This window comes from Telopea speciosissima, chromosome 3 (genome assembly GCF_018873765.1).
Source record: "Telopea speciosissima isolate NSW1024214 ecotype Mountain lineage chromosome 3, Tspe_v1, whole genome shotgun sequence".
Lineage (NCBI taxonomy): Eukaryota > Viridiplantae > Streptophyta > Magnoliopsida > Proteales > Proteaceae > Telopea > Telopea speciosissima.
This window is the reverse complement of record NC_057918.1, coordinates 29,713,911-29,741,066: the sequence shown is the minus strand read 5'-3', so window position 1 is coordinate 29,741,066 and position 27,156 is coordinate 29,713,911. Positions and strand designations below refer to the sequence as shown.

The 27,156-nt window shown below is 38.5% G+C and overlaps 1 protein-coding gene and 1 pseudogene across 1 annotated transcript; one reads left to right on the top strand and one right to left on the bottom strand.

The window, feature by feature from the left end:
- Positions 1-460: 460 nt before the first annotated feature.
- LOC122653651 (diacylglycerol O-acyltransferase 1A-like) lies at positions 461-25,897 on the bottom strand. The gene is made up of 16 exons (XM_043847558.1): positions 25,411-25,897; positions 24,352-24,401; positions 24,125-24,198; positions 23,887-23,962; positions 22,689-22,756; positions 19,154-19,277; positions 18,710-18,802; positions 17,829-17,930; positions 17,580-17,716; positions 13,987-14,068; positions 13,837-13,857; positions 11,803-11,865; positions 6,322-6,369; positions 5,511-5,573; positions 2,012-2,065; positions 461-986 (listed from the first exon to the last, which is right to left on the bottom strand). Exons 1-16 carry the CDS (start codon positions 25,859-25,861, stop codon positions 876-878), a joined length of 1,617 nt encoding a protein of 538 aa, XP_043703493.1. The 5' UTR covers positions 25,862-25,897; the 3' UTR covers positions 461-875.
- LOC122653782 lies at positions 3,326-4,153 on the top strand (annotated as a pseudogene).
- Positions 25,898-27,156: the final 1,259 nt, after the last annotated feature.

Genomic DNA, 27,156 nt, shown 5'->3' with positions numbered 1-27,156 from the left:
ACAGCAAGGATGAAAATTGAAACAGAATTCGAGGTTGGACGGATCTTACAAAAAGGTGTTACCATCGCAATCCAACGATTTTAATGCTTCCATTTTGTTTCTCCTCTTCCACATAGCGGGTGTGCTCTTAAATCTTTAGTCAGCTGAGACCTTTCTCACCAGAAATTTGACGTCTGCATCAATAATAAATTTCATAAAGAACAGTTTGAAATATTCACCATCATGCATGCATGTAGCAAAATCACAGGTTAACCTAGGGTTTGCCCAGACATGAGTTAACCATATTGGCTAAACGGAGCCACCAGTGTGATTTCACCTAATGTAAACACACTGCATTATCTTCAGATAGTTTACAAGACGAATACTCCACTGCGGAGCTATAGAGGAGGCTTCAGAACCTGCAGTGGTTTATCAAGTTGAGTCAAATATTCATCTCTCAACTCTCATGTTAGCAGTCATACAAGTAATCCATCTTTTGGTGGATGCTCTTCTAGAACACCAAATATAGTGATATCACACATGGACAATGACAAATAATCAAAACATCTATACAATATACGCCATATATTTACAAGTGATTCAACAATGATCAAACAAATTAAAATTCCCAGCTTTGTATAACAGTGTTGCCAATGTACCATCCTTCACTGAAGTTGGCTTACATTAAATGAATTAACAATGCCTTCCATCAAAGAATCGTTCAGAAATGAGAGGCATGATCTTATGAAATGAAGATCGAGACAGCACAGAATCAGAAGATGAATGAATATAAACAGTACTGCTCCGCATCATACAATGGAAGTGCTAAGAGATTATCCACACCCTCAATTCAGCTGTTTTTTTCTAGCCACACAATGAGATGTATATCAGATAGGTCACTTTCTTACTTCATTCTCTTTCCGATTCATCACGTCATGGTAATAAAGAAGAACACACATTGGTTGACCAAGAATGCTGAAGAAGAACCAGAAGATCATATTGCCAACCTGGCATTGGTCAGTGATAGAACCAAATTTAGCTACACACAAAATTTGTAAACAGGCAACTTAGAATGTCTTTTAAAACTAAAATGTGAGGCCAAGCTGTGTTCAGGACCAGACAACCCCCCCCCCCCAAACCTCCTTTCCTCTTTCCCAGATGATTGCTGGTACACAAAAATTGGATCCACCTGGACCATGAGCTCCTGACAACAACTGAATTTACGATGTGAATAATACGGAAGTCCACAGGTTGATGCAGATTGAGCTGGCTCATCAGGATTTTTGCATGCCAAACCTGTCACTAATGTTTTAGGGTTTAGATGAAACCCTACCAAGAAGGGAAGCCCTATGCAGGCAATAGTTTGACCTGATTGTTGCTCTCCATACATAGAACTAACATAAAGTCCAGAACCATGTAAGTTATCGATGTGTTCCATGTAAGCTATAACCCATCCATTCTCTTCATGTAAATCAAGTCTTGAAATTATACCAATCAGAGAATTTTGAGAGTTGATTCAGACAGGCATTGGAACAAAGGCAGTGGTACATGAAAGGTAAATTAATTAGGACACACGGCTAATCCCATTATGCCACTAATGAAAATTGTTAGATTTAAAAAAAAACATATATACTCACGATTATATGAGATCACAATTCTGTATTTTCCATTTGTTATAAACGTTCCCAGGGAATTCATTAGGGGAATATTTCAAATAACAATTGTTTGTTCATGCATATGCCTACGAGTTTACCAAACTAATACCGCAGGTGCATAAAAATCACTAGAATGATCTAATTAGAGTGGTTTAGCTGTTATGCAACCAGACAAGAGGTGGCCACCTGCTACTTATTTAGGGTTTCCAAATAGTAGCCACACAGTGAGACCAAAATGTTCTCTTTACAGAATCTCAACTACAACTGTAGCCAGTGCTCTGCACTTACAGGCCCACCTCAAGTAACGGAGACTAAGCATCTTTAGTTTGCAGAAGTTGAACAAGCTCAGATAAAATAGTTGAGAAGAAAGTCTATACCATGGTATTTCTGAATTTATTTTGTAGGTAATTTGTGAAGAGAACCAAAGGAATCTGAAAACAAAATAACAACAAAAGCACCAGTAAGTCTCTTATTTAATACAAAAACTTGACACAAATGTTAACAGGAATGAATTATTTAGATCCTGCAATTGTATGGACTTCTAGCGTGATGAATGCTAGCCTACCCATTGCAGGAAGAGATCGCATACCATTAGTCATCTGATACCTAGACTAAGAGGTACTTGTTACTTGTTGAATCTGTGCACTAGGAGTAACAACTTGAAACATTATAAGGAAAAAGAAAAGAGGAGATCCCCAAGAGTGCATCAGTCAAAAAAGGAGAGGAAAAATTACACTGCGACTCCATGAGGTTTAACCCTAAATACAGTGCGACTCCATGTGTTTTCAAAATATACACCTGGCACCTTTAAGTGGACAGTGTTAAGTATAAAATTTAAATGGCAATTCTGCCCTTCAATTAAAATAACCCCATTCTAATTTTTTTAGTTTTCTAAAATAAAAAAGTGGGACCCACCACTATTTCTTCCTCTTCTTCTTTCTTCTTCCTCTTCAACCACCGCCCCCACCACCGCTGCAACCTTCGCCCCATCACAAAGCGAGATCTTGGAGCATAGCTCCTCGGGAGACAAGAATAGTCGGTTTCTTTTCCAAGGACGGCTCTTTCAAGCTTCCACCTTTGGACTCGGAGATTCCCATAGATTCTAGGGTTTCTAGTGCATTTCTGACGACCGTACATCGCGATCGAGAAGACGAAGCTTTTAAGAAAACAGAGGATGAAGGCTTGTACAGAGGAAGAAACGAAGATCGATTAGAAGGTGAGGAAGTATTAGAAGGAACACTAACTACGATCTCTTTTTTTTTTGGTAAACAGAGGAATTGTCAAATCGATCCAAAGTTACCATCGACCTGCTCCAAATCGATCGAAGCTTCCATGAGTTTAGTATTAGAAGGAACACTAACTACGATCTCTCTTTTTTTGGTAAACAGCGGAATTGTCAAATCGATCCAAAGTTACCATCGACCATCTCCAAATTGATCGAAGCTTCCATGAGTTTAGTTGATCAAAATATCTAGTTTGATCGGAATCTGACCAAAAAATCAAGTTCATCCTCTGCGTTTCATTCTTTGATCTCTGTTTCGATCTGCGATTCCTTGCCCCTATCAGTTCACTGTAACTCAATGGATAAAAAATTCGCCAGTGTAGAGACCAATGTGAGAACGAGGAGTTGAAAAGGTTTTCTTAGGTTTTCTGTTGCTCGGCAGCTTCTGCTCCAGGGCGAAGTCCGATTTGGTTTCCCAAAGAGAGCAAGATATTGTAAGAGCTGGAGGAAATAGGAAAGGTCCAAGTCTGAAAAGGGAACATGGTAGATCACATCTTGGAAGGTAGCCAACCGGTAGATCTTTCCAAGCATCCATCTGGCATTGTTCCTACGCTTCAGAATATAGTATCTACAGTCAATTTCGACTGCAAGTTGGATCTTAAGGCTATTGCACTGCAAGCTCGTAATGCGGAATATAACCCTAAGCATTTTGCTGCCGTTATTATGAGGATTAGAGAACCAAAAACTACAGCATTGATATTTGCGTCTGGAAAGATTGTCTGCATTGGAGCCAAAAGTGATCAACAGTCAAAACTGGCAGCAAGAAAGTATGCTTGAATAATTCAGAAACTTGGTTTTCCTGCTAAGTTTAAGGACTTTAAGATTCAGAACATTGTTGGGTCCTGTGACATGAAATTTCCCATTAGACTTGAAGGTCTTGCATATTCTCATGGCACCTTTTCTAGTTATGAACCAGAACTCTTCCCTGGCCCAATCTATCAGATGAGGCAACCAAAGATTGTCTTGCTCATATTTGTGTCTGGAAAAATTATTCTCACAGGGGCTAAGATGAGAGATGAAACGAAGATATCGTCAAGTGTGCCGGAAACGAACTCTTAAGGCCGATGACGGCAGTGACACTGTTACTTACATGTTCGAAAGCCCAAATCAAAATAAGATTGCAGATTTTGAGATGAAGCTAATGGACATAGACAGTGAGCATCTTGGAATTTCCGAAGCAGAGTACCAAGCCATTGTCCATATGCCTTCGTCTGAGTTCGTCGCAGGTCGTCGGTGATGGCCTCAGCAGATCGCCACAGCAAGAACCTGAGGCAAGTCGTTGGTGATGGGCTTGAAGATCGCGGCAGATCGCCAGAACCCTAAACCCACGTCAGATTCAAGTAGCAGGGGAAGGGGGTGTGAAGTTTGGGCTGCCCTATGGGCAAAATGGTAAGCTCACACCCCATTAAGGGTATATTTGTCATTTTAAGGCATCAATGACCAACACCTCAGCAACTAACGGGAATGCTCTAACAGAGTGGGGCTGAGTGTAACAAGTACCCTAAACTCAGGGGGTTGGGGTGTATATTTTGAAAACATGGGGTTGCACTGAATTTAGGGAAAACCTCAGGGGATCGCACTGTAATTTTCCCAAAAAAAAAAAATGAAAAGTACCTGCAATCTCTTTCTCAGGTAGTACAGAAAGAGTACTGATTACCAGTGACTTTTATTTCTCAATCTTGATCTCGTTCTCTTTGTTATGGACATCATTGAAAATTCAGGGCACATGTTTCTCGTCAGGTTCACCCATTGGTGAATCACACCTAAGATGAAAAACATGCCCTATGACACCCTCAAGAAAATGAGATACAGAATTTATCTCTACATGTAGATAATTCATGGAAAGTTTGATGTATTTTTCGCTCCCTCCACCACCCCGGGTATTTTAGTCCTTGAAAAACTGATTGAGTGAAAGAGGATGGAAAATGAGAATCTTTGCTATTGTACTGTCGATATTGCAATTTTTGAAGTGTCAGGGCATTGTACATTGTGTAGGGTTTCAGAATATTTTTTCTTCCAGGTGTTTGGGATCCTTCTTTTCCTATCAAGGAGGTGTCAAAGAGAAAACACAATCAGCACTCCTGTCATCCTAAAAACTGTGACACTGATTGCTTTAGAGAGATCGCATCTTCGGCCAAGCAAAGGATGAGGTTGGAGGAACAAAAAGCATGTAGTGTGTGCAAAAGATCCATGATGGACTGAGTTCTCAACAGTTGGTTTCAGAAAATTTGATACCCACTCTGGGTTGAAGAAGAGACAGAAAGGGGAGGAGAAGATGACATAATGAACAAGAGGGAGAGAGAAAGAGAGACAGATGTCGGAAGCAAGTCTATTTTCACTTCCCATCTCTCCTTTCTAAATCTATTATAGTTGTTATTGAGTTTAACCAGTTCAAAAATCTATTGGCCTCAAACAGTCCAGGTCTCATGCAAGAGGATGCAAGTAATATTCATAAAATTTAATGACAGGTAGGAGCTTCCTGTTAAAACAATTTTAAGATGAAGTTTTGGATCCAGATCTCCTGACTTAGAAAAAAAAATGTTGCATAAATAAAAAGAAAAAGAGAGAAGAAAATACTGTAAAGAAAAAAATACCTGAAACATAATTCCTATGAAAGCCCAAAACTTGGATATTTGGCAGGGGACCCCAATACATAACCGTATACATAGAAAACAAAAATATCAATTTCAAAATATTTAAAAAAATAAAGGCCGTACCCAGTGCACAAGGCTCCCGCGTTTAGCAGGGTCTGGGGAGGGTAAAATGTACGCAGCCTTACCCCTGTTTCCAGGACTTAAACCCGTGACCAAGCGTTCAGCAAGTGAGCACTTTGAAACCCTTTTTGAATATCAACATATTAATAACAATAATAGGGAAAAGAGAAATTGCAGCCCCTTCTTAACAATTCTTCTTGGATCTTCCGTGCTTTCTCTCCTCTTCTTTACCCTTTTGTTCATTTTAACTTTCTTGGGTGAAAAAAGGGTTTTAAAGTAGATAGGATTGTTAAAAAAAGGGAAAGAAAAAGGTTTTGAAGGTTTTTATATGCATATCGTCTCTTAAAAAAAGGGTGGGGGAGGGGAATGAATTTCTCTGGGGGGGGGGGGTGAGAAGAGAAGATAGCTAGCACAGTTCGCCATTGAGTGAGGGGAGTGTGAACTTGGAACTATAAAAGCCGGTTTTTCAGTGTAATCTGATTCAAGCAGTCAGATACCAAACAGAAACCACATTCACCATCTATCCTTGTGAAAAGGAGAAGAAGAAAGGGCCCTTACCCTTCGTCCAACAATTACAAGGTATAAAATGATGAGATACAAGGTAACAGAAACAGATATGCCACATTATAAGATCAGTGTAAATCCCAAAAAACAAACTGATAATGAGAATAGTTATACAACAGCAACATACCTCATGGAATAAGGCAGAGACAAAGAATACAATCACAATGGCAACTTCCTGATATCCCCCAAAAAAAAAAAAAAAATCAATGACACAGTCAAACTTGGACCAAATTATCAAAGTTGAACATATGTGCGAAGACTACCTTGTTCAAAGCAATGGAAATGAATAAAAGAATGAGAGGCAATGTAATTCATTTATGTAAAAGAATATCACCTAAAAACTATGGGAAATAAGGCTTTGGGTTGGGGAAAGCTCCCAGCAGGAAGGCATTACCAAAAATTCTTTTTAAGATTAGATCGAAGGAGGAAAAAGAGAAGAAAGGCCAGGCCAGTTCAGCCAGCCATCAAACCAGCAGCCCAACCAACTCAATCAGCCACATGGTTTTGTTTAGGGTTGACAAATGGGCTGGGTATCAACCAGCCTTATTTTTCAGCATGTGTGGACTCTACTTGGGTGGGTAGTGCTGTTGGAAGATACCTTATAGCTGCTGAAATCTCATATTTCATCTTTTTTTAGCAAGTTTCTGATTGTATTAGTAGTTACTGTTAGAGTTGTTAGAATATCTTGTATAAGACATGACCAAGTTGTATTTTTCCTTTTCTTATTTTATTTCTCTTTACCTCCCTAGGGAGGTCTGTGTAATTTGGAAGAGTTTATTAATGAAGTAATATGTGTGTTGAGAACATCTCAACACACATAATCGATTATTCTCCCAACCTTTCTTCTTCTTCCTCTCTTCTCTTCTCCCCTTCTTCTCCTTCTGGTTTGCTGTAAATCTCTTCTCTATTAATAGAATCGATCCATCTTCAAGTTCTAACTTGGTATTAGAGCTGGCGGTACCTTTGGAGCAGCAAAAAATTGAGCTATGCTCCTCAAACTGTGCCCCTCGTCAATCGAGTGCTGTGGGGTCTGAAAGGATACCCCTAGGCGATCCAAAGGTAGAAAATCTCATTCCAAAAGAGTGAGAGATGAAGAAGAAACAAGAACAAAGGTGTAGAGGCTGGCGGTAACTTGAGGAGCAGCTTCTAGAGCTTCAAACTTCTTCGGCAGCATCTACAGTTCCTCCATTTTATGTTGGTTCAAAGAATGGAACTCCAAGGGATGTAATACTTTACATTATATAGCCCCTAGTGGAACCCTCTATCCTTTTAGGATTCCAAAGGGTGGAGAAAGACAAAAACTGAGCTTTGCCGACTCTCAAAACAAAGAACTCAGCTCTGATACCAAGTTACCTGGAGGAGCAAGAAACAACCAATTGTAGCTAGATCCAGTGCAGAGGCTGAGTTTAGGGCCATGGCTCATGGAGTGTGTGAGCTTATATGGCTAAAGAGACTTCTTCAAGACTTGAGTTTTGAAACTGAAGGGCCAATGAGACTTTATTGTTATAACAAAGCTACTATAAGCATTGCCCATAATCCGATTCAGCATGATCGAACCAAGCATATTGAGGTTGATCATCACTTTATCAAAGAGAAACTGGATTCTGGGTGCATTTGTACTCCCTTTGTAAAGACAGGTGATCAAGTAGCAGATATCTTCAACAAGGGTCCCTTATTGTGCAAGCTGGGAATGTATGACATTTATTCTTCAGCTTGAGGGGGAGTGTTAGAGTTGTTAGAATATCTTTTATAAGGGTAGTTCTACCATTGTCCTGTTATAAGACATGACCAAGTTGTATTTTTCCTTTTCTTATTTTATTTCTCTTTACCTCCCTAGGGAGATCTGTGTTATTTGGAAGAGTTTATTAATGAAATAATATGTGCGCTGAGAACATCTCAACACACATAATCGATTATTCTCCCAACCTTTCTTCTTCTTCTTCTTCCTCTCTTCTCTTCTCCCCTTCTTCTCCTTCTGGTTTGCTGTAAATCTCTTCTCTCTGAATAGAATCGATCCATCTTCAAGTTCTAACTATTACTTCTATCCTAAGCTAGTAGTGCTACTTAGTTATTTCCTTTTTAAGACTTTCTAGTTTTGGGGAATTGTAAAATGATTTCTTTCTATTTAGAAGAGTTTCCGATTTGATTGATATGGCATCACTCCACGATTTTGACTCCTACAAAAAAAAAAAAAAACAACCTTGCATGTGCAACTCCTGGAGTGTGAGAAACAGTTTTCCCTGATGGGATTCCAGGTTGGAGACAGGTGGGATGCCTTCTCTGCTGCAGGTGAGATACCTGCATGCCTTTCTAACTTCCATCATCCTCTTCTACTATCATGGTCGGTTTCTTGATTCCAGGTTCTTCAGTGGTATGGTTTTCCTCACTTGTTCTGTCTATCGGATCACTACACTGTTGGTAGACTATACCCTGGTTTCTTCCATCGATTTGAATCTCGTGTCCAGTTCTGTAGCAGACTTCACATATGATCTGTTTTAAATTTCTGGTTATGGATCTTCTTCTCCAAGTGACCTGCATATGCTGTTCGAAAGGGACTGCAGACAAGCTTCACAGCTGCTATCAATCCCTTGAATCAACCCCTAAATCCTGAGTTACTAATTCCGATTCATTGTTTTACTAAATTGTTGATCTTTACTGCAGAACTTCCAATTTCAGTTTCTATTCTTTGAAATTTCTGAGATCTATTGTTAATTTCACAGGTTTCTAAATCTGTTTTAAGAAAGTTACTATTTTATGGTCAGTCTCAGAACTCCTAATTCAACCCTTGGAATGCTCCCAAGTTTTGAGAGCTTATTTGGCAGTGGTGTGTTGTAACCAGTTATATAATTTTGCTCCAGGGTGGTTTATGGTATAAGAAATTGTCAATCTCCAGTTCAGATGTCAGAATACTACCCTATGGTGTAGAAAGGAGGAATATCTTAATTAGAAGGACTTTATCATTTTGGCATTCTCGATAGAGGAAGTGATGGTGTGTTTGGTGTTTGGATGCAAGAGGAGAAATGCTCAGAGAAGATGAGTTTTGGAGATGTCACATCCTAACTTCCATATGAACTCAGGTGGAGTTCACTATAGCCCTTTGTAATTATGGTCAAGGGGGACAAATATATGAGAAATTGGAGTTTAACAGTTGATCTATTGCTCATCGTGTGTCGACAAAAATTCCAAAGGGGGAGATTGTTGAGCACATGATGCATTGTGCTAGTCTTGTCATTGTTGTCAACACACTCAGTCAAGGGCAAAGCATGCACACAGAAAGAGAGAGTGAGGTTTGTCCGGGGTAGTACCAATATAGGCTCATAAGTTTGACTGAGCAAGTAGTCTGAACTGTCTCACGACGTTCTAAACCCAACTCACGTACCACTTGAATTGGCGAACACCCAAACCCTTAGGACCTTCTTCAACCCCAAGATGTGATGAGTCAACATTGAGGTGCCAAACGACTCCGTCGATAAGAGCTCTTGGGAGTCATCAACCTGGTGTCAATGCAGTAGGCAGAAGCTGTGGAGATGTGCTGCTCAATCATAGTGTAGCAGCTGTTGAGTAGACGAAAGGGCAGTTGGTCGAGTGTCAAAGCAATTGAAAAGACTTGCTATGTTATGGCATGTGGCAGTGTCAGTGAGATGGCTCAGTTGGCATAGCAGGAGCGTTGGCTAACAGTCGGCAGCAGGGCTGGTACAGTTGGCATCATCATGAGATGATGAGAGGTTTGTTGTGTTTGGCATGGTGATTTGGCAATTGCAAGCCTTTGTGTACATGAGAAGTGTGTCCAAAGGTGAAGCGGTGTTGCCGAAGGTGAAGGATCCAGTTATGTGAGGAAAACTGCAAGTTGTGTTGGAGTAGCAACTTCATGGGTGTTTTGAGATATTCTTCATTAGGAGTTTGTTGAAGCTCAAAACTAGAAGACTCTAGTCTTATGAGTAGGCTTCACAATGCCTCAAGAATCTGGCCAATCTGAGTTCGGATGAGGGATCTATGATCTCAAATGAAGATGTCGCACATGGTGCCCAGATTTCGTTTTATACACCATACATCAGCTTTAGGGATTTTTTGAGCGGGCTTCTAGTTGGAATTTGTAGGATCTTAAATAAGGAGAAATGAAGATCTTTGAGTTAGATTTTCAAGAAAATTTGAATCAGATCAATCAAGAATTGAGTGGGAAGTTATGGCATGATCTTCGGGCATGGCATGCAAGCTAAAGATGTCTGCACATCCGCCAGGTTCATGACCAGTTTTGGGATCTGTACATTGCACCTAAGTTGAAGGTCATTGTGGAATTCCGTGAATACTGGCTTGATCAAAGTGATCATAGCCCAGCCTTTATTATAATATTGAAATCATATGACAAGAATACAACTAAGCAATGTGGGACTAAAACCCATATTACAACACTCCCCCTCAAGTTGGTGCATACATATCAAACATGCCCAACTTGCTAATTATAGGAAAAAATAACTTAGAACTGATTCATTTGATGAGGATATCAGCCAGCTGATCACTAGACTGAATAAATGGGATACAGATTAGCCCTTGTTCCAACTTTTCTTTGATAAAATGCCAGTCAATCTCAACATGTTTGGTAAGATCATGTTGAACCGGATTATGTGCGATGCTGATTGCGGACTTGCTATCACAGTAGAGTCGCGTGGGAAGATCAGTAACCATCCCCAAATCTTGAAGAAACCCCTTGAGCCAAAGAAGTTCACATATACCCTGGGCCATAGCTCGGAACTCAGCTTCAGCACTAGTTCGAGCTACAACAGCTTGCTTTTTGCTCCTCCAAGTAGTTAGGTTTCCTCCAACAAATGTGCAATACCCAGATGTGGATTTCCTATCATCAGGACTGCCAGCCCAATCTGCATCAGTGTATGCTTCTATCCGAAGGTGGCTATGAGGAGAGAACAAGATTCCTTTTCCAGGAGATGACTTAAGATAACGGAGAATTCTATACGTTGTTTCCAAGTGAGAAGAGTGAGGATCATGCATGTATTGATTGACAAGGCTTACAGCAAATGTGATATCCGGCCGAGTATGTGAGAGGTAGATCAATTGGCCAACTAACCTCTGATGCGGCCGTGAGGTCTGAGGGAACGATTTGGGTTTGATTTTTGGACACCATTCATTCACCCCCTCCCCCCTCAGTGGCCATCTGTGTTCAAAAATTGGTATTAGAGCCAAGGTAGCAAGTTAGTCCCAAAGTCACAAGGAGAAGCTACCCTTTAGGGCCAACAAAGTCACCTTATCATATTATTTTGTAAACAAATTTCTTGTCTTTCCAAACCCTTGGGACACTCTGCTTTGAAGAAAACATTGTTGATTGTTATATAAAAAATAAGCAGGCTTTCCAACTCCTAGAAGTTCTAAACCAAGTACATATTCTTTTATGCAAGATAAATTGAAGAAAATCAACAAAAGAATGTCAAATTTGTCATTAAGCAAACAAAAAAGTTGTTCAGGAATACAAGAAAAAAAAAAGGGAGAAATTACCAGAACAGCATGAGCAAACATTTAAATAAAGAAACTTCTCCTTGGCAACAAAATCATATTTAGTTAAGCAGTGTTTGAAATTTAAACAAAGAGAAGCAGTTACCTTGGGGATCCCGTTCCGTAGGCATGGAAAATAGATATGGCGAACCATCCATTTGTGAACACTCTACCAAAAAATTCAAGTCAACAAAATCCAATTCCAATTTCATTCAGTAAATCTCAGGTTGGAGCCCACAGCCCTAAGAATGGTTTTGAGGCATAAGTACCACTACCTCATGTTCAGGGGGGCTAGACCAACCATGGGATAAGAACTGCCTAACAAATTAACTAGAGCAAGAATCAGGTTGAACAGAATATCCCCAGACAATCTTTTTTCCTCTGGTTATTTCAATGGTCAAAAGAATTATATTAGAGCTTTAAAGAACTGCAAATATCAAATCAACTTATGTTGCATAGAAAATCATTTATACACCCAGCAAATAGGTCTTGCGTCCTAATCCTCTAAAAATGAGACATGCTCCAAGTTATGGAAGCTTAGACCCAAGATGCTCCCATTTCGTTATAATTGATACTTCTGTGGGGAACATAGTGTCAAGATTCTCATGAAGAAAAAGCACAGGTACAAACAACTCCATGCGGTCACAAAATACAGCTGATAGTAGTTTCATACCAATGGTAAAATTGGATATCTCCATAATCACTTCAGTTGACAAGAAAGCACTATGTATGACAGAAAGGTTACAATAATTAAAACCAAGAGCAGAAGTTTCCCTTTACTAACACTCAGCAATGTTGGAGGGTAAGAGTTAAAGACAATAACTTAGTAGCCAATTTTTTCACTATGTTATTTCATAATTAAATGTCAAAGAACAAACTACAGACTTCCCTTATTCAATTCCACTATGGTGACAAATGACAATTTCCGGAAGTCTCTCTGCACCTTGGGAATTTGTACACACACATGTTCGAAATTTTATAAGAAATCCTCAAGTGAGTTCAAAACGCTTGGGGACTGAAATTTTTTTAGCCATAAGGTATCTGGTCAACTGTCCCTTTTTATACCAAACGACACTGGATTCTACTCACAAGACCTGGATTGGAGTGATGGTGAATCTACTCTTTTATCCCTCAAACAAAAATGAAAATTTGAAAACTTTTGCAGGAAGACTTAATCATAAAGTTCTATGCGCCATGAATTAGTCCTGAGTGTACATCCCACAAGAACATTAAAAAAAAAATCCGAAATTCCAATAACCATGCCATTTATGAAGCAAATTGACAAGAAATAGAGTAAGAAAAGAAAGATATAATTTTATTTTACTGTTGTAATTATTAAGGAAAATAACAAACTGTTAAGAAAAAATTAGTATCCTATTTGTCAGCTAAGTTCTTTATTGGGCTGTTTGCCCTGAAAGAACAATGATTGCACCAGTATAAGAATTACAATGATGCAAATTGAAGACTCAGAACAAAAAAGTGGAAGGCAAAGGTAATGAGAGAAAACAAGAGGGCTTTAAGATTTAATGCAAGATACAATACGGCAATATATAAAGTGGAATTTAGAGCAGGATTCGAATAACTGATCCAAAGTAGTTAGAGCAAGGATTTGTCAAGACCAGGAAACTAACATAGTTTTCCTGCTTTGGTCCTGCTAGGTTCGGAAGTGTGTTTATAGACCAGGAAAGTAACATAGTTTTCCTTGCTTTGATCCTGCTGGCGGAGACTAGAGCTGATTTAGAACTTAGCTCTCAAACAATGAGCACGACAGAATATCAAGACTCTAGGCAGCTATAATTTGGTTATAGGCTGTGTGGAGAATAAGGCCCTAACCTTCCATGCTAAGTACCTACTTCCAACGATGTCAGTAGGCAGGTAATGAAATGGTACACAATCATCCGAGAGCAGTTAATAAAGTCCTCTGTATGAGGAAAGCCCAGTGAATTGTATATCTTGCTTTGTTTTGGGGGGATAATCCTCTGTTTGACTGGTTCCTTCTAATTTATCTTGTTTCTTTAAAAATCTTCTTTTCCCCCTTAATCAATGTCTCATAATCTACTAGCAAACAAAGGAAAACCTTTTCGTGACACTAAATTGATACATAACACAGCGACTCGAAAGAGAGAGTAATGAGATGTACCATGTTCCACATTCTCCAATACTGAAGACAGCTCCAAAACCGAGAAATGTTTGCAGCAAAGACAAATTAAATCCAGAAAACTAAATTCAGGGATCAAAAGGTGGAAAAGTCAACCTACTAAATCACAAGTTATCAAATTAGAAAAGTTACCTCCTCAATTGTTTTTGCATTCCACCAATCTTTATAGAACTCACGATCACCAAAGCAAAGGAGCTCAGCAAGTATATTTAACCTAAAATGCAAATAATATGCCAGCCAACTCTTAAACTCCAAGCAGAAAGTTCAGAATAAATGAAAGCTAATGTGACTGCTCTTAGAAGAAAGTTTAGTTTTTATAAATATGTTACACAAGAATGATTTGTCGAGGCAAAGGATGCCATGAGTACAATACAACAACAAACTCAGCCTTATCCCAACTCAATGGGTTCGGCTACATGGATCCAAACAAAACAAGTTAGGGAAAAAAGAATGAAGAGATGGGAAAAGAGGTAAGAGAAGAAAAATGAAAAATGACAAGTGAAAGATGGGAAAGAAAGGAAAGATGAAAGCAAGAGGAAAAGGCGCAGCCCATCAAGTCAGGAGAATCTCAGCTAAATGGGATCTGCTACATGTATCCTTGCCTTGCATTAGGCTCTATCTGAGGTCAAACTTGGAACAAGACCTAGACTATGCATGTCCTTCTTTACAACTTCTCCTATGGTCATTTTAGCCCTGCCCCTAGCTCTTTTAACTCCTTCAATCGGAATCATATCACTCCTCCTTACTAGGACGGGATGCCATGAGTATAATCTATGGATATTAATGGCAAGGATTTAAGTATCGGAGCGTATCGTATCGTCTCGGCCGATACGTCTCGGTATCGGTCGTGACCAAGATGAGACAGGTCGAGACGTATGTTCTTTTTTTTTAAATGTAAATGTCTCGAATGTATCGATATGTATCGACCGATACATATCGATACGATACGATACGGTCGATACGTATCGATACAGACGAGACATGATTTATACCATTATTTTATTATTTTTGAAATAACGATACGTATCGGCAACTTAAAAACCACATGGGCCCAAGTCTTCTCAGAACAGAAAACTCGAGCAGGAGCAGGCTGGCGGAAAAAAAACAGTTCCAGCTTTGAGAAACCCATCAAAAAACATCTTTAAACTTGGTTTTTGCCAAAGATTTGTTGAGGGCTTTGATTCCTTTGCCAAAAACGAAATCTCATCATTTGCTGCATCTAACAGCCCACATTCGAAATCAAAAGGTGTTCTTGAAGGGAAAGGTAGGTTTTTTGAAAAAAACTTGATTCTTTTGTTTAAATCTTTGATTTTTGGTATTTTTTTAGCTATGATTCAAAGGGAATATGTTAAACTAACTTAGTATTGCATTCTTTGTATACATTTACAAAGATTTGAGTTCAAAATCCATGTTTCTTTGCATTTTTTACCCAAAACCGAAAATTGCTTCTTTAAAAAGATTTTTTTTTATTTTCTTCTAAAATTTAAAACAAATGCTAATGTATATGTTCGGTCAACAACATCATCAGTCGCCCTAGTAAGCCAGACATGAAATTTCATCTTTTAATCTTTTATATCTTTAATCTTATAACAATTTCAATGTGTCACACTTGTCTAGTTATTGATTATTCACAATTCTTACTATATATGCATGATATATAACACAAATTGCTTGTTTATATTGTTTTTATTATCCAAAAGTGTATTTTCATGTGTATTTTGATCATTTTCATGTGTTTCTACACCGGTCGATACGTATCTCCGATACAATACGATACGATACGTCTCTTAAAATCGCCCGACCGATACGATACCCGATACCGATACTTAAATCATTGATTAATGGTTTTCAAGTTTTGGTGATTACATCCTATTTGTGTATGAAAAAACTATAATGTTCTTCCTAGTGCTTTAATGAGTATACAAGTTTCAAGCATTGAGAAGCGTGTCCTTGAGCCCAAACATTAAACTAGAAGATTTCAAGCTGCTTAAGAAACTGTGTAATGGATTGGTGGAGCTCAAATTGGAAGATCAAGTCAAGCCATCTATGAGGATTCAAGCAACTCGAGTCAAAAAATGGAAGATTTATTTTAGTTTGCTTGAATGCTAGGTGTTGTAATTTCATCTTGTAATATCTAGATGATCCTAGGATGTAATGATCCCAAGTGCTCAAGCTCAGCTAATCACCTATGGACTTAATCTGTTAGCTAATCACCTATGGACTTAATCTGGAAAACCTAAGATGGGTGGTTCTTAGTGTAGACTAACTAAGTCAAACTAGACCTAAATGGTTAACATCTATCATGATCATGGACTTAGCCCTATGGTAATCTGAATGGAACTTATTTTGGTTTACTTGGCAAGGTATGTGAGCCCACTGGGAAATATGTCCAAGTGATGTACTTTAAAATGTGAAAAGGTCATTTATTGCACTAGTGGCCAAACAAGATCTGAAATAGAGCAAGCGACCGGTGTGCTTCAGAGTGGACGACTGGTACCTTATCCACTAGTTACTGAGAGCCCCTTATGCAAATGGATGCAAGGTCGGTCGATCGGCAAATCGTCCAAAGGATGTTCAAGAAGTGTTCTTCGTAGTCTACATGGCAACAGTCGACCGGCTCTGTATAGCGGTGGACAGGAGTTCAAAAAATAGATCCGTTTGAAATCATAACGACTAAAATAATGAATGGCCTGCGTTTCAACAAGAGACTTTCGGGAAAATACATGAAAACTCTATCAGGCTAATATATTGAAAAATTCCACCACCTATGTGCTTCAACTTGCAAATCTAACAAACTATTGAGTACAAAGGCTGAGAAGCAAAGGGCCTGAACTTGCAAATCTTAACAGCCATTGAGCATGAGCCACTGAGCAAAAGGGATCACCTGTAAAGAGGTAACCTGTGTTTTGGCCTTTAAGCCATTGTGAATCACTGTTTAGTGATTGTGTGGTGAAGGGTATTGAGTCCCTAAACTTTTGGTTGAATGTTTCTCCTACTCTTCAAGGAGAGTGTGTATAGGTGTCGCTCCCACCTTTATAAGGAGATTGTGATCTCGGGGAGATATGTGTGCAGATGTTTCTCCTATACAGTCCTACATGATTAATATATACAAAAAAAAAGCATCACAGTGCCCAAGGCTCCCACTACTGCAGGGTCTGGGAGGGGCAAATGTATGCAGCCTTACGGTGCTTCGCAGGAGAGGCTGTTTCCAACTTAATAGATACAAAAAGGAATACTAAAAACAAATAGGGACAAAGGAAAAAGAATAAGAGGGAGATAAGAACTCAGGAGAAAGTGGGCAAGGATCTCATTCAAGAAAGAGAAAGTAACAATTTTCAAAGCAACGCTACAACGGGGGCTACAAGCATTTCTTCCAGAAAGCACTGCCTAAGAGTGTTAAAAGTGTGCATCTACAATGATAAACAATAATAGGATGAGTAGGCTTGTACTCCAACGTATAGAAATTCCTAAAGGTTACACATTGAACGGAGATGGCATAAAGATTTTTTTAAAAAATGTATTCAATAAAGATGGCAACTTATTTATTAAAAGGAAAAAATATCACAAGTCCCAACTACAAGGGTTCAGATGAAAAATCTAAAAATTGATTTTTTTTTTAAAATCTATATGACACTACACGAAAGAAGAAAGAAAAGAATACATAGATATGTTCTTCCTATTTTCTTCAAGAAAGTGCTTTACTAAATCAATAGAGGTTCACATACCAAAGGTGGAAAAAGCAATAGAACATGCAGAGCCAGACATATAAGGTTGGAACCGATAGCTTCAAGACCCTCTCTATAGCATATAAAAGGTTGCCTTTCCAAGGGTGTTCAGAATTCTGGACAATTGGATTAATATACTGCAAAATTCTTCCACCAAAACTAGCTTAGAAATTTTGTTGCTTTATCAATTTTGAAATCCAAAAGCCAGTAACCGGAGAAACATTTTAATCATACAAAGAAGCAACTTACTTGTTCTATAATAAAACCCATCACTCCTGTAAATATTATCAATTTAACAAGTTGACGGATCACCCAACCCTTCCGAATACATGCAGTACGAGGATATCTTGGCTGCAAATGGTTAAAGTAATAAAGACCGTATGGATGAGAAAACATTGTGAGAAAAGCAAGAGTTACTGTAGGTGCAAGCTCAAAAATACCTTTCTGTATATTACCTAAATGAGAATTATCTATGGAGTGGGAAATAGTAAGCCCAAAACAAAATATGGAGGACCTTAACCTACCAATAAGTCAATGACATGATAAAGCACAAAGTAAACAAGGACACAATAACTTGTCTATTTTCATTCACAATAAGAGAACGGTTTTCATGGATGGCAGTCCAAAGATCTTTCAAACGGCACCCAGTTCTGCCACTTAGCAGGTTAGATGGGGCTGAAGTTTTGTAAACAGGTACACCCTAGGACCCCCGTTCACATGTCAAGTTTTATCCCAAATGGAGTAGGCCAAGTGCAAAATAAAGCTTTGAAAATCCATGACTATGGGAGGATGCAAAACCAATACATGAACGGATGGAAAATACAAGAGAAGATGCCAATACATTGGGGGACATATGATTGGTTTTGAGTCTGAAATTTGACACATGGTAAATTCTCAGATATTCCCAAGATATCCAATCGAGAAATTGCCACATCACTCTGCCATGCGGAAGAATTAGCTGGACCTCCAAATATTCGTTTTATAGACTACGTGCACAAAACCATTGCCTATAAAGGTAATTATGCTTTAGAATAGATGTAGTTATATGGAATGCATTAGAGGTAAGCATGCCTATTTTCCTTTTTTATTTTTATTTTTCGGTCAGGGGAAGTGTGAGGAAGTGAGGTTACCTGGTAACATAAAGTGGGAGCCACCATAAAGTATGCCAAATCCTTGAAGCTAACATCATATACGTAATCCACATTTGAAGACTTGGAAGCCCCCTAACAGAAGATAACTATTTTGGAATGAGGTAAACAATTATTGCTTCACATTGCATCAGCAAAGTTAAATAATATCCGATTGTCTGCCAGGGAGTGGGGGGATAAGAATGATTTTTTTCTTTTCTTATTTTATGTGTGCAGAGAAGACATTCTGATGCTAGTAGAAAGAAGAAAATATATCACTCACTAATGAAATAATTAAAACTGGAGAATGAATATTGACTGCATAAGAAATTGATGTAAAGAGCTACTTGAAATGCCATACGGTCTAGATCACTTCACATAGTTCTTCATTACCAACAGGCATAGCACTCAATTAAAAAAAATGAACAGAGTGAATATCATGGTAACCTTATCAGTTGACTTGGTAAGTGACCTCATATCATTATTCGTATGTGCATAGGATACTAATTTTAACCACACAATGCATGCGAAGAGCATTAATGCAATGCCAAACAGAACAGAAGAATTGCACCTGCAAGAATTTCAAATAATTAGTGAGTAACCGGGTAAATAATATTGGAGCTTCCATAGAATTGATTCACTACAAATTGTTTCACAATGCAATTTTTGGGTACAAAAATTACCTATAAACTCAGAAATCAAAGATGACACAAATTAAGTCCTAAGCTTAGGAATTTAAGATCCAAATGCACAAGGGAAAAATTAAAGCATCTCACTTTATATGTTGGATTTTGTAAAAAAGAATTGGACTGCCTCAGTTTGCACGTCAAACTTGATGTTTGCCAACATCTTTTAAGTTTACCTTTTTATTTCCATTTTTGGGGTTGATAAGGAGATATTGGTAACATTTCAAGATCTGTATGTGACAAGGTGAGAGAATTGCTCTCATGCAATTTTCCAGTGTTGTGAAGAATCTTACATAAGGGATGGCATTTCTGTCAAGAGGAGCTTACGGGGCTGTTGCAATAGCACTCTTTATAAAAGGGATTAGGTTTTTTATGTAAAGGATTTTTTCTCTTTCTGACAAAAAGGTATTCTTCTTCGGGTGCTTCTCTTGTACAAATAGAGAATAAGCATTCAGAAGGCCACAGTCTACATGTGCTCCTTTTCTTCTCCCATCTCTTTTCTCCAGTTATCAAAGAGTATGCTATTTTAGTTTCTTTTTACCATTTATACCTTCATTTCACTTGTATTTGACTCAACAAAAGCCCCGTCATAGGTTGGCCTCTCAAAGGTTTGGGTAATGGCCAGAAACCAAGATCGAGCTCTTCACCTCCCATGGTTGTCATCATCATAAATACCAAGCTATACTAACCCCCCCCCCAACAATTTTACATATGACACGTACATAAAGAGTTAGTTGTGCATTTGGGATAGGAGTTGGCTGTCTTTCTTTTCCCTCATATTTTGTCTTTGGTGGTCATGGCTTTTGTTGGGTATTTGCTTTGTATTTTATTTTGTTGTGATTTGGGAATGATGGCATATCAATTGACAGAGGCCTAGTCTTTATTTATAAATTATAATAGAATAGAATACTTCCCCTAGGATAATTCTACCCTTATACACATATTACAATACTCCCCCTCAAGTTGGTGCATAGATATCGAACATGCTCAATTGGCATACAATTGGATGAAAAACCCTACTGCAAAGACCCTTAGTAAAAACATCAGTTTACTAATCACCAAACTTAACAAAAGGAACACAAATAACACCCTGCTCTAACTTTTCGTTAATGAAATGACGATCAATTCTATATGCTTCGTCCGATCATGTTGAACAGGGTTATGAGCAATACTGATGGCTGATTAACTATCACAATATAGAATCATAGGGAGGTAAACTGCAACACCAAGATCCTGGATAAGACTCTGAAGCCACAACAACTCACAATACTGTGGACCATAGCACAAAACTTTGCTTCAACACTTGATCGAGCAACCACAGCTTGCTTCTTGCTACGCCAGGTAACAAGGTTACCACCAAAAAAATACAGTAACTAGATGTAGACCGTCGGTCATCAGGAGAACCAACCCAATCAACATCAATAAAAGCTTCTACATGCATTTGACCATGGGAAGAAAAAAGCACACCTTTCCCTGGAGCTAACTTCAGATAACGAAGGATCCAAAACACAACTTCTAAATGTGTAGAATAGGAATCATGCAGATATTGACTGACCAAACTTATAGGATAAGCAATGTCTGCCCAAGTATGTGAAAGATAGATTAATCTCCCAACCAATCTCTGATATTGGCCTTTATCAACCGGCTCACGATCCTTACTCTTGAGATGAGCATTAGCCTCAAGAGGTGTATCTATAGGTTTGCAACCTTACATCCCGGTCTCTGATAAGAGATCAAGGGTATTATTCCTTTGAGACAAGAAGATACCGTGAGTAGAGCGAGCAACCTCAATACCAAGGAAGTACCAAGGAAATACCGAAGCTTTCCCAGATCTTTAATCTCAAACCCCTTTCCCAAATAGGCCTTCAGATGATATATTTCAATAGGATGACTTCCAGTGACAACAATTTCATCAACATATACAATGAGAATAGTAATGTGATCGCCTGATTTTTTTATGGACAGAGTATGATCAACATTGCTTTGCTTGTATCCAACTAAAATCATAGCCTTGTGGAAATGACCAAACCAAGCCTTGGGAGACTGATTCAGTCCATATAATGCCTGCTTCAATTTGTAAACTTTTCCTTGTATTTCCTCAGAAGAAAAACCAGGAGGAATCTCCATATAGACTTCCTCCTCAAGCTCGCCATGAAGGAACGCATTCTTCACATCCAATTGTTGCAGTTTGCATCAAAAAGTTTACGACACAGAAGAGGATAACTCTGATAGTATCCATCTTTGTAACTGGAGCAACAGTCTCCTACTAATCTATCCCATACGTCTAGGTAAAGCCTTTGGCAACCAGCTTAGCTTTGTATCTGTCCATTGTTCCATCCACTTTCTGTTTAACTGAAAATACCCACTTGCACCCCAAGGATCAAGTTTGCCATGAAGGTGATGATTACAGGCAAAGCAAACATAGACAAAGGTTCTTGGAGGAACAATGAAAGAAGAGGAGCCTAAAAGCACATTAAGAGGACAGTGAAAAATGCAAAACATGGGTAGACATCCTACTAATAAGGTAGGCAGCAGTGAGAACAGCCTCACTCCAAAAACGGGCAGGTACATTCTTAGCAAATGTATTTCATTCTGTGAATATTTTTTCAATGAAATTCCTTCTTTAAAGCCACAAAATAGGATAAACCATGAAAGCAACCAATTCCCAATTCTATTCTCTCTCTGTTGAGATGAAGATAAAAAAAGATTTTATAATGAAGGGAAAGTAGGCATACACAGAAAAAGTATTGGTTAGAAGCATTTTGTAATGCAACTCTTGTGTCAAGCACTACCTACATAATCAGTAGTCAAAAAAAAATAGTGACCAAGGCCTAAACTAAGGAATTTAACATCCGAACCCCCCAAAAGTATGCAATGACAGGTACAGAAAATTCAATTAGCTCAGGGCTGATCATGAAATATGGATACATTTTTAAAGGCCAGGCAGAGGGCTAGGGAGTTCCACTTCTAACACCACTCAATTTGTGTGTGCAATTAACATTGCAATGACAAATTTGGGTTATATACAAATCTTTGCATCTCTATATCACAAAAATACCAGACCACTTGATGATACCATGACAAAGAATTAATACAAAGATTAGCATCTCTTTATCACAAAAAATACCAGAACACTTTATGATACCTTGACAGAAAATTAATATTGCACCTCTTCCCCACCCCTGCTCCCACCATACTTACTCAAATGCTGTAATATACGTAATACAAGAATGACAAGTGGAAACCTTAGAATATAATATGAGAGGAAAAGAAGAAAAACATTGCATAAAACTAACCTGAGAATCACAAAAACTGGATAGAGGATTGAAGCAATACATATTAATACATGAAGTGACACAACAACCTGCAAGCAAAGGAACAATTAAAGGCCAGCCACAAGAAGACCAAATAATGTCCGACTCTAGGGCTATCATCAACACCTTGAAGTGTCAAATAATATCATTTTCTTGTACTATTAATAACCCCAAGAAGTCTCCTGAGAAGAATTTTACAGCTAAAAGTCATATGGAAAACAGAGAGAGTTCGACTACACCATGCAGAATCAAAACTACACTACGTACATAAAACAGTGCACTATAAGCCAGCATGGAATCAATACTGTTTACAGTTGGGAAAAGGAATTCTAGATTGACAGCTCTATAAAATATGCTTTGCTAAATTTCACTGCTCATGTAGGCATTCCTACCATGAAGTACTAATGGTCATGAATCCCAACTTTACAGAGAAGCCAACAACGTAACTCAACAATCTAAACCACCTAACAGCCACAGCACTGACCGATGAATACTACTACAGTACTACATATTAACCTTAAAAAAAATTGCTGAGAGAACATTTCAGTGGTAGAAGTAAATTAGACTAACATTGAGCTCATTTGAGCACCTTCAGCTGATTACAGCTTTGGTTGTTACAAGTGAACCATTCGATTTGCAGTATTAGGCCAGGCTTACCCTGTAGACCAACCCAAATAACTGATGCTAAGCAAAGTTTGGTCTATTCAAGTGGCTTATCACTTTGACCGTCCACACTTATTACCAATGATGCAGCTTCTTTTCCTCCAAGAGCAAGGTTAACATTGAAACATAGCCTACTGTTTTTTTTTATCATATTTTCTACAAAGGCTCTCAGTCAAACAGTTAGGGGTTGTGAAACAGAGAACTTCTGATTAGTTTGCACCCAACCCTAGGGCAGGTGCAACATTGATATGATCCTAATTGATGAAGACATTAAAATGTGTTAGGGATCCCCAAGCGAGCAGTAAACACTGTTTGATTCAATCCAACAATATCAACATGCAAGTATAATTAATAACTGTCCATAGTTCAGAACAAGTAAACAGTTCAACAATGAAAAAAGGTATAAAAGTACCAGTCAACAAAGAACAGGTAATCTTTCAGCAATATCACGATCAGAAAGTAGTAGTTATGAATCACAAAGAGGACGAAAAAATAGCAATGCCATTAAATAACTTACAGGTTCAGGAATAAACTCATGCTGTGTCAACTTTTCAACCATGAAAGCACCAAGGGGGAAAATTGGTAGTGAAAGACTGCATATAGAGATCATAAGATAAAGAAAATATTCCATGTCAGAGAAACAATAACTTTGAGCAGGCTACACATCAATAAGACTCACATGTGATGCATTTCAGACAATTTTTCTTTTCTGGGAAAAGGAGGAAACAGAAAGAGGAAATGTTGATAATCAGTACCAACACATAAGAAGTGGCCAATCTCTCAGTGATTTTGAACTAAACCAAAAACCAGCTCTGATTAATAAGCCATACTGCAAATGATAAACAAGCATGAGTAATAGAAGATGTAACTCCTAGAAGAAACAATCCTTCAGAAAAATGGGTGGAATGAAAAAGAACCACAATCAACAGATAGATTGTAAATTGCTGTCTTCCAAGATTAAGATGGTAAGTTAGACGCAAACCTTCATTAAGTTCTCAATGATTAGCCTGCTGTTGAGAGCAACAAGTACCACTCTGCCATAAAATGTGAATTAAGGGTCAGAACATCGCATGGTTTAAGTACCAAATGATAGTAAAGCAAAGTTAACTCCCAAAAGTTCATCAGTCACATGGCCACACAAACAGCTCACAATAAGTACTTCAATAAGGTCATGAACCATCCGTATGAATGCTTAGGCAAATTCAAAACAAGTTTAATAAAAGTTACTCTTTAAATCCCTATTCATTACAACATACCGGCCCATTACAAAGAAACGTCTGCACTGAGATATTTGAAGGACAACTCACTCCTAGCTTGTAGGTGTCAACCTCAATGCTATTAAGCAATTGAACCAGGACAAGTACACTTTATATACCAAACCACTTAATAGCAAAACAACCAGTTCAATACTGAAAATGCCTGCATTGAAACTCCTGAAGAACAACTCACTCTTGTGGTGGCAAACTCATTGCTATAACATGAAGAGCAGTCACTTCATTTGAACCCTTGACCTCTCACTTTAAGCCTAAAACGTAAAATGGATAGAACTGATTACAATAAGCAAAACTATTATTGGGCTAGTAAGTAGCTCAATTGGACAACTTGATGCAGTGCGACTATAATGTTGCAGGTATATCCTAACACAACTTAACTGCTAGATGAAAAAATTCACGGACTAGTGTAGCATCGTTATGCACATGATACTAGCAGAGCGTGTTGCATCAGGAGAGATAATAACCTTGAGTACAAGAGGCTAACCCTGATAGCATATAATCTAAAATTCTCTTATCGGATGTATGAAATATAATAAATTCATAAATAAGAAAAGAATAGGGGAAATTGTGAAAGAGAGAAGAAGATCAAAACCAATCGTTTCACATACCTCTAGTAAATGAAATTAATAAAATATAAACGAAAACATTACGATTGCAGCGTACACTTCGTACTCATGAGCGATATAGAAATATGAAATGGCAACCAAAATCACACTTTCATCCAGGAAAACAAAGATTGTGTGATCAATACATGATAGATTGAGTACGGAAGTTGAGCTGAAAATAAGTTCCAGAAACGGCACCAACCTGTCTGAAAATAGCGTCCGAACTAAGAGGACTCTCCTTTACTCTCCGGTGAGCTGGAGCGGAAGAGCGATAAGTAAATCTCCATGGAACATCGACCTGTGGACCTCGACCTTCGCCATTTCCAATACGCTCACTGCAAACCTCTCCATTACGCAAGGAATTTACCACCTCCTTCCGATCATCACCGTTGTCACCAATCCGATTTCTATCTTCATCTGAGCATATATCAGCCGCGGAATCGATAGCAGAATGCTTGGTTTCGTTCTCGGGTGTGAAAACATTGGACGACGAATCAGGTGAGGCGTTAGCTACATTACAGTTTGGTCTCCTTCGCAAAAAAAAGCTAAGATCCGATTCACGATGAATGTTTGGTTTGTGATCGAGATTTTCTGGCAAGTTCGAGATCGCCATTAAAGAACGCGGATGAGTTGCAGAGAAAGTAAAAAAAGAGCAGTTCGCTACTTCGCCTGGCCATGCAAAAAGACACACGGAGAGAAAAAAAAAAAGATGTAAGGCAACGGATGGAAACAGAGATCTCTTTAATTTTTTTATTTTCACCTCTTAATTATGTATACTAATCCTTATTAGTGGGAAGCGTCAAGCGTGATTGGAAGTGTTGGGGATTTTACTAAATGATTGCGTATAATAATATTTTAAAGGGAAATTTATACATAAGGTTTGACGAAATGATACTTTCATCCCCCAGTTTTGAAAAATTCAATGTACCCCCTAAGGTTTGTAGACGGTAACAAATAAGTTTATTCCGTCAGTTCATGACTAATACTGTTAAAAATTTAAAATAAACTGACGGAATTGCCCTTGTAAGAAACCAAAAAATAAAACCTGCAACTATCTGCATGCAGGTAGGGAACATCATAAGTTCCAGATTTGTTGTCGCCTAGGACTGCTGGATTGATCCAAATCGATTACCCCATCACCGAACGACAACCTGGATCATAATATACGCAATCTTATCTCCAATTCATGAAGAGCCTGTTTCCCAAATTCTGTTCAATGACAAGATAAAAAAATCAGAGAGAGTAAATGGATCTGATTGAAAAAACTTAAATAAATAAATGAACAGAGCCGGAGATAGAAAGAGATCCGCAGGATTTGATTTGAAAGAAATTGTGAATTAGAAGGCACTGCAGGTCTACTGCCCAAGTAGGTTGCGGTGGGGGCCTAAAACGCTAGCTTCCAAAGAAAGAAGAAGATGAAATAAAAAGAAAGAAAGAAAACAGAGAGAGAGAACAGGCTGACCTTGTGCGCCATTGTTGAGGGCTTTCAGAGGTGGAGGTGAGAGTAGTTATTCCCTGATGTCGCAAAGTCTTCCTCTTTGGCCTTACTTTGGAATTTGGAGCAGCAGATTCGATGAATAAGTTGATTCCTAACCCTACTTTCCCCCTCCAAATCAAGCCTCAAGTCGGCGATTTTTCTCTCAAGAAAAAAACCCTCTCTGCATCTAGTTCTACATCTATCAACGCCAACGATAATTCTAAGGAGAATGGTGGAACTCATATCATTGGATTTGCTTGGAGAGACTTGAGTGAATTTCATGGCCGCCCAGATGGGTTTTTGTCTGGGGTTGCAGTGATGGCGAAGACGGTTTTGCCGGTGACCAAATGGACTGTAGTTAGATTCCGGTGGGGTGTGAATATTCCCTTTGATTTAGGGCTGGTTAGGTGTAAATTGATTTCCCATACCTG

What these genes read in the sequence shown, in the direction of transcription:
- LOC122653651 (XM_043847558.1), bottom strand. Translation starts at nt 25,861, where the DNA reads ATGGCGATCTCGAACTTGCCAGAAAATCTCGATCACAAACCAAACATT. An exon ending in TTATTTTCAGCTCAACTTCC is followed by an intron (nt 24,402 to 25,410) that starts GTACTCAATCTA and finishes TTTATGGCAGAG; the next exon opens with TGGTACTTGTTGCTCTCAAC. An exon ending in TGGCCACTTCTTATGTGTTG is followed by an intron (nt 23,963 to 24,124) that starts GTACTGATTATC and finishes CTCTATATGCAG; the next exon opens with TCTTTCACTACCAATTTTCC.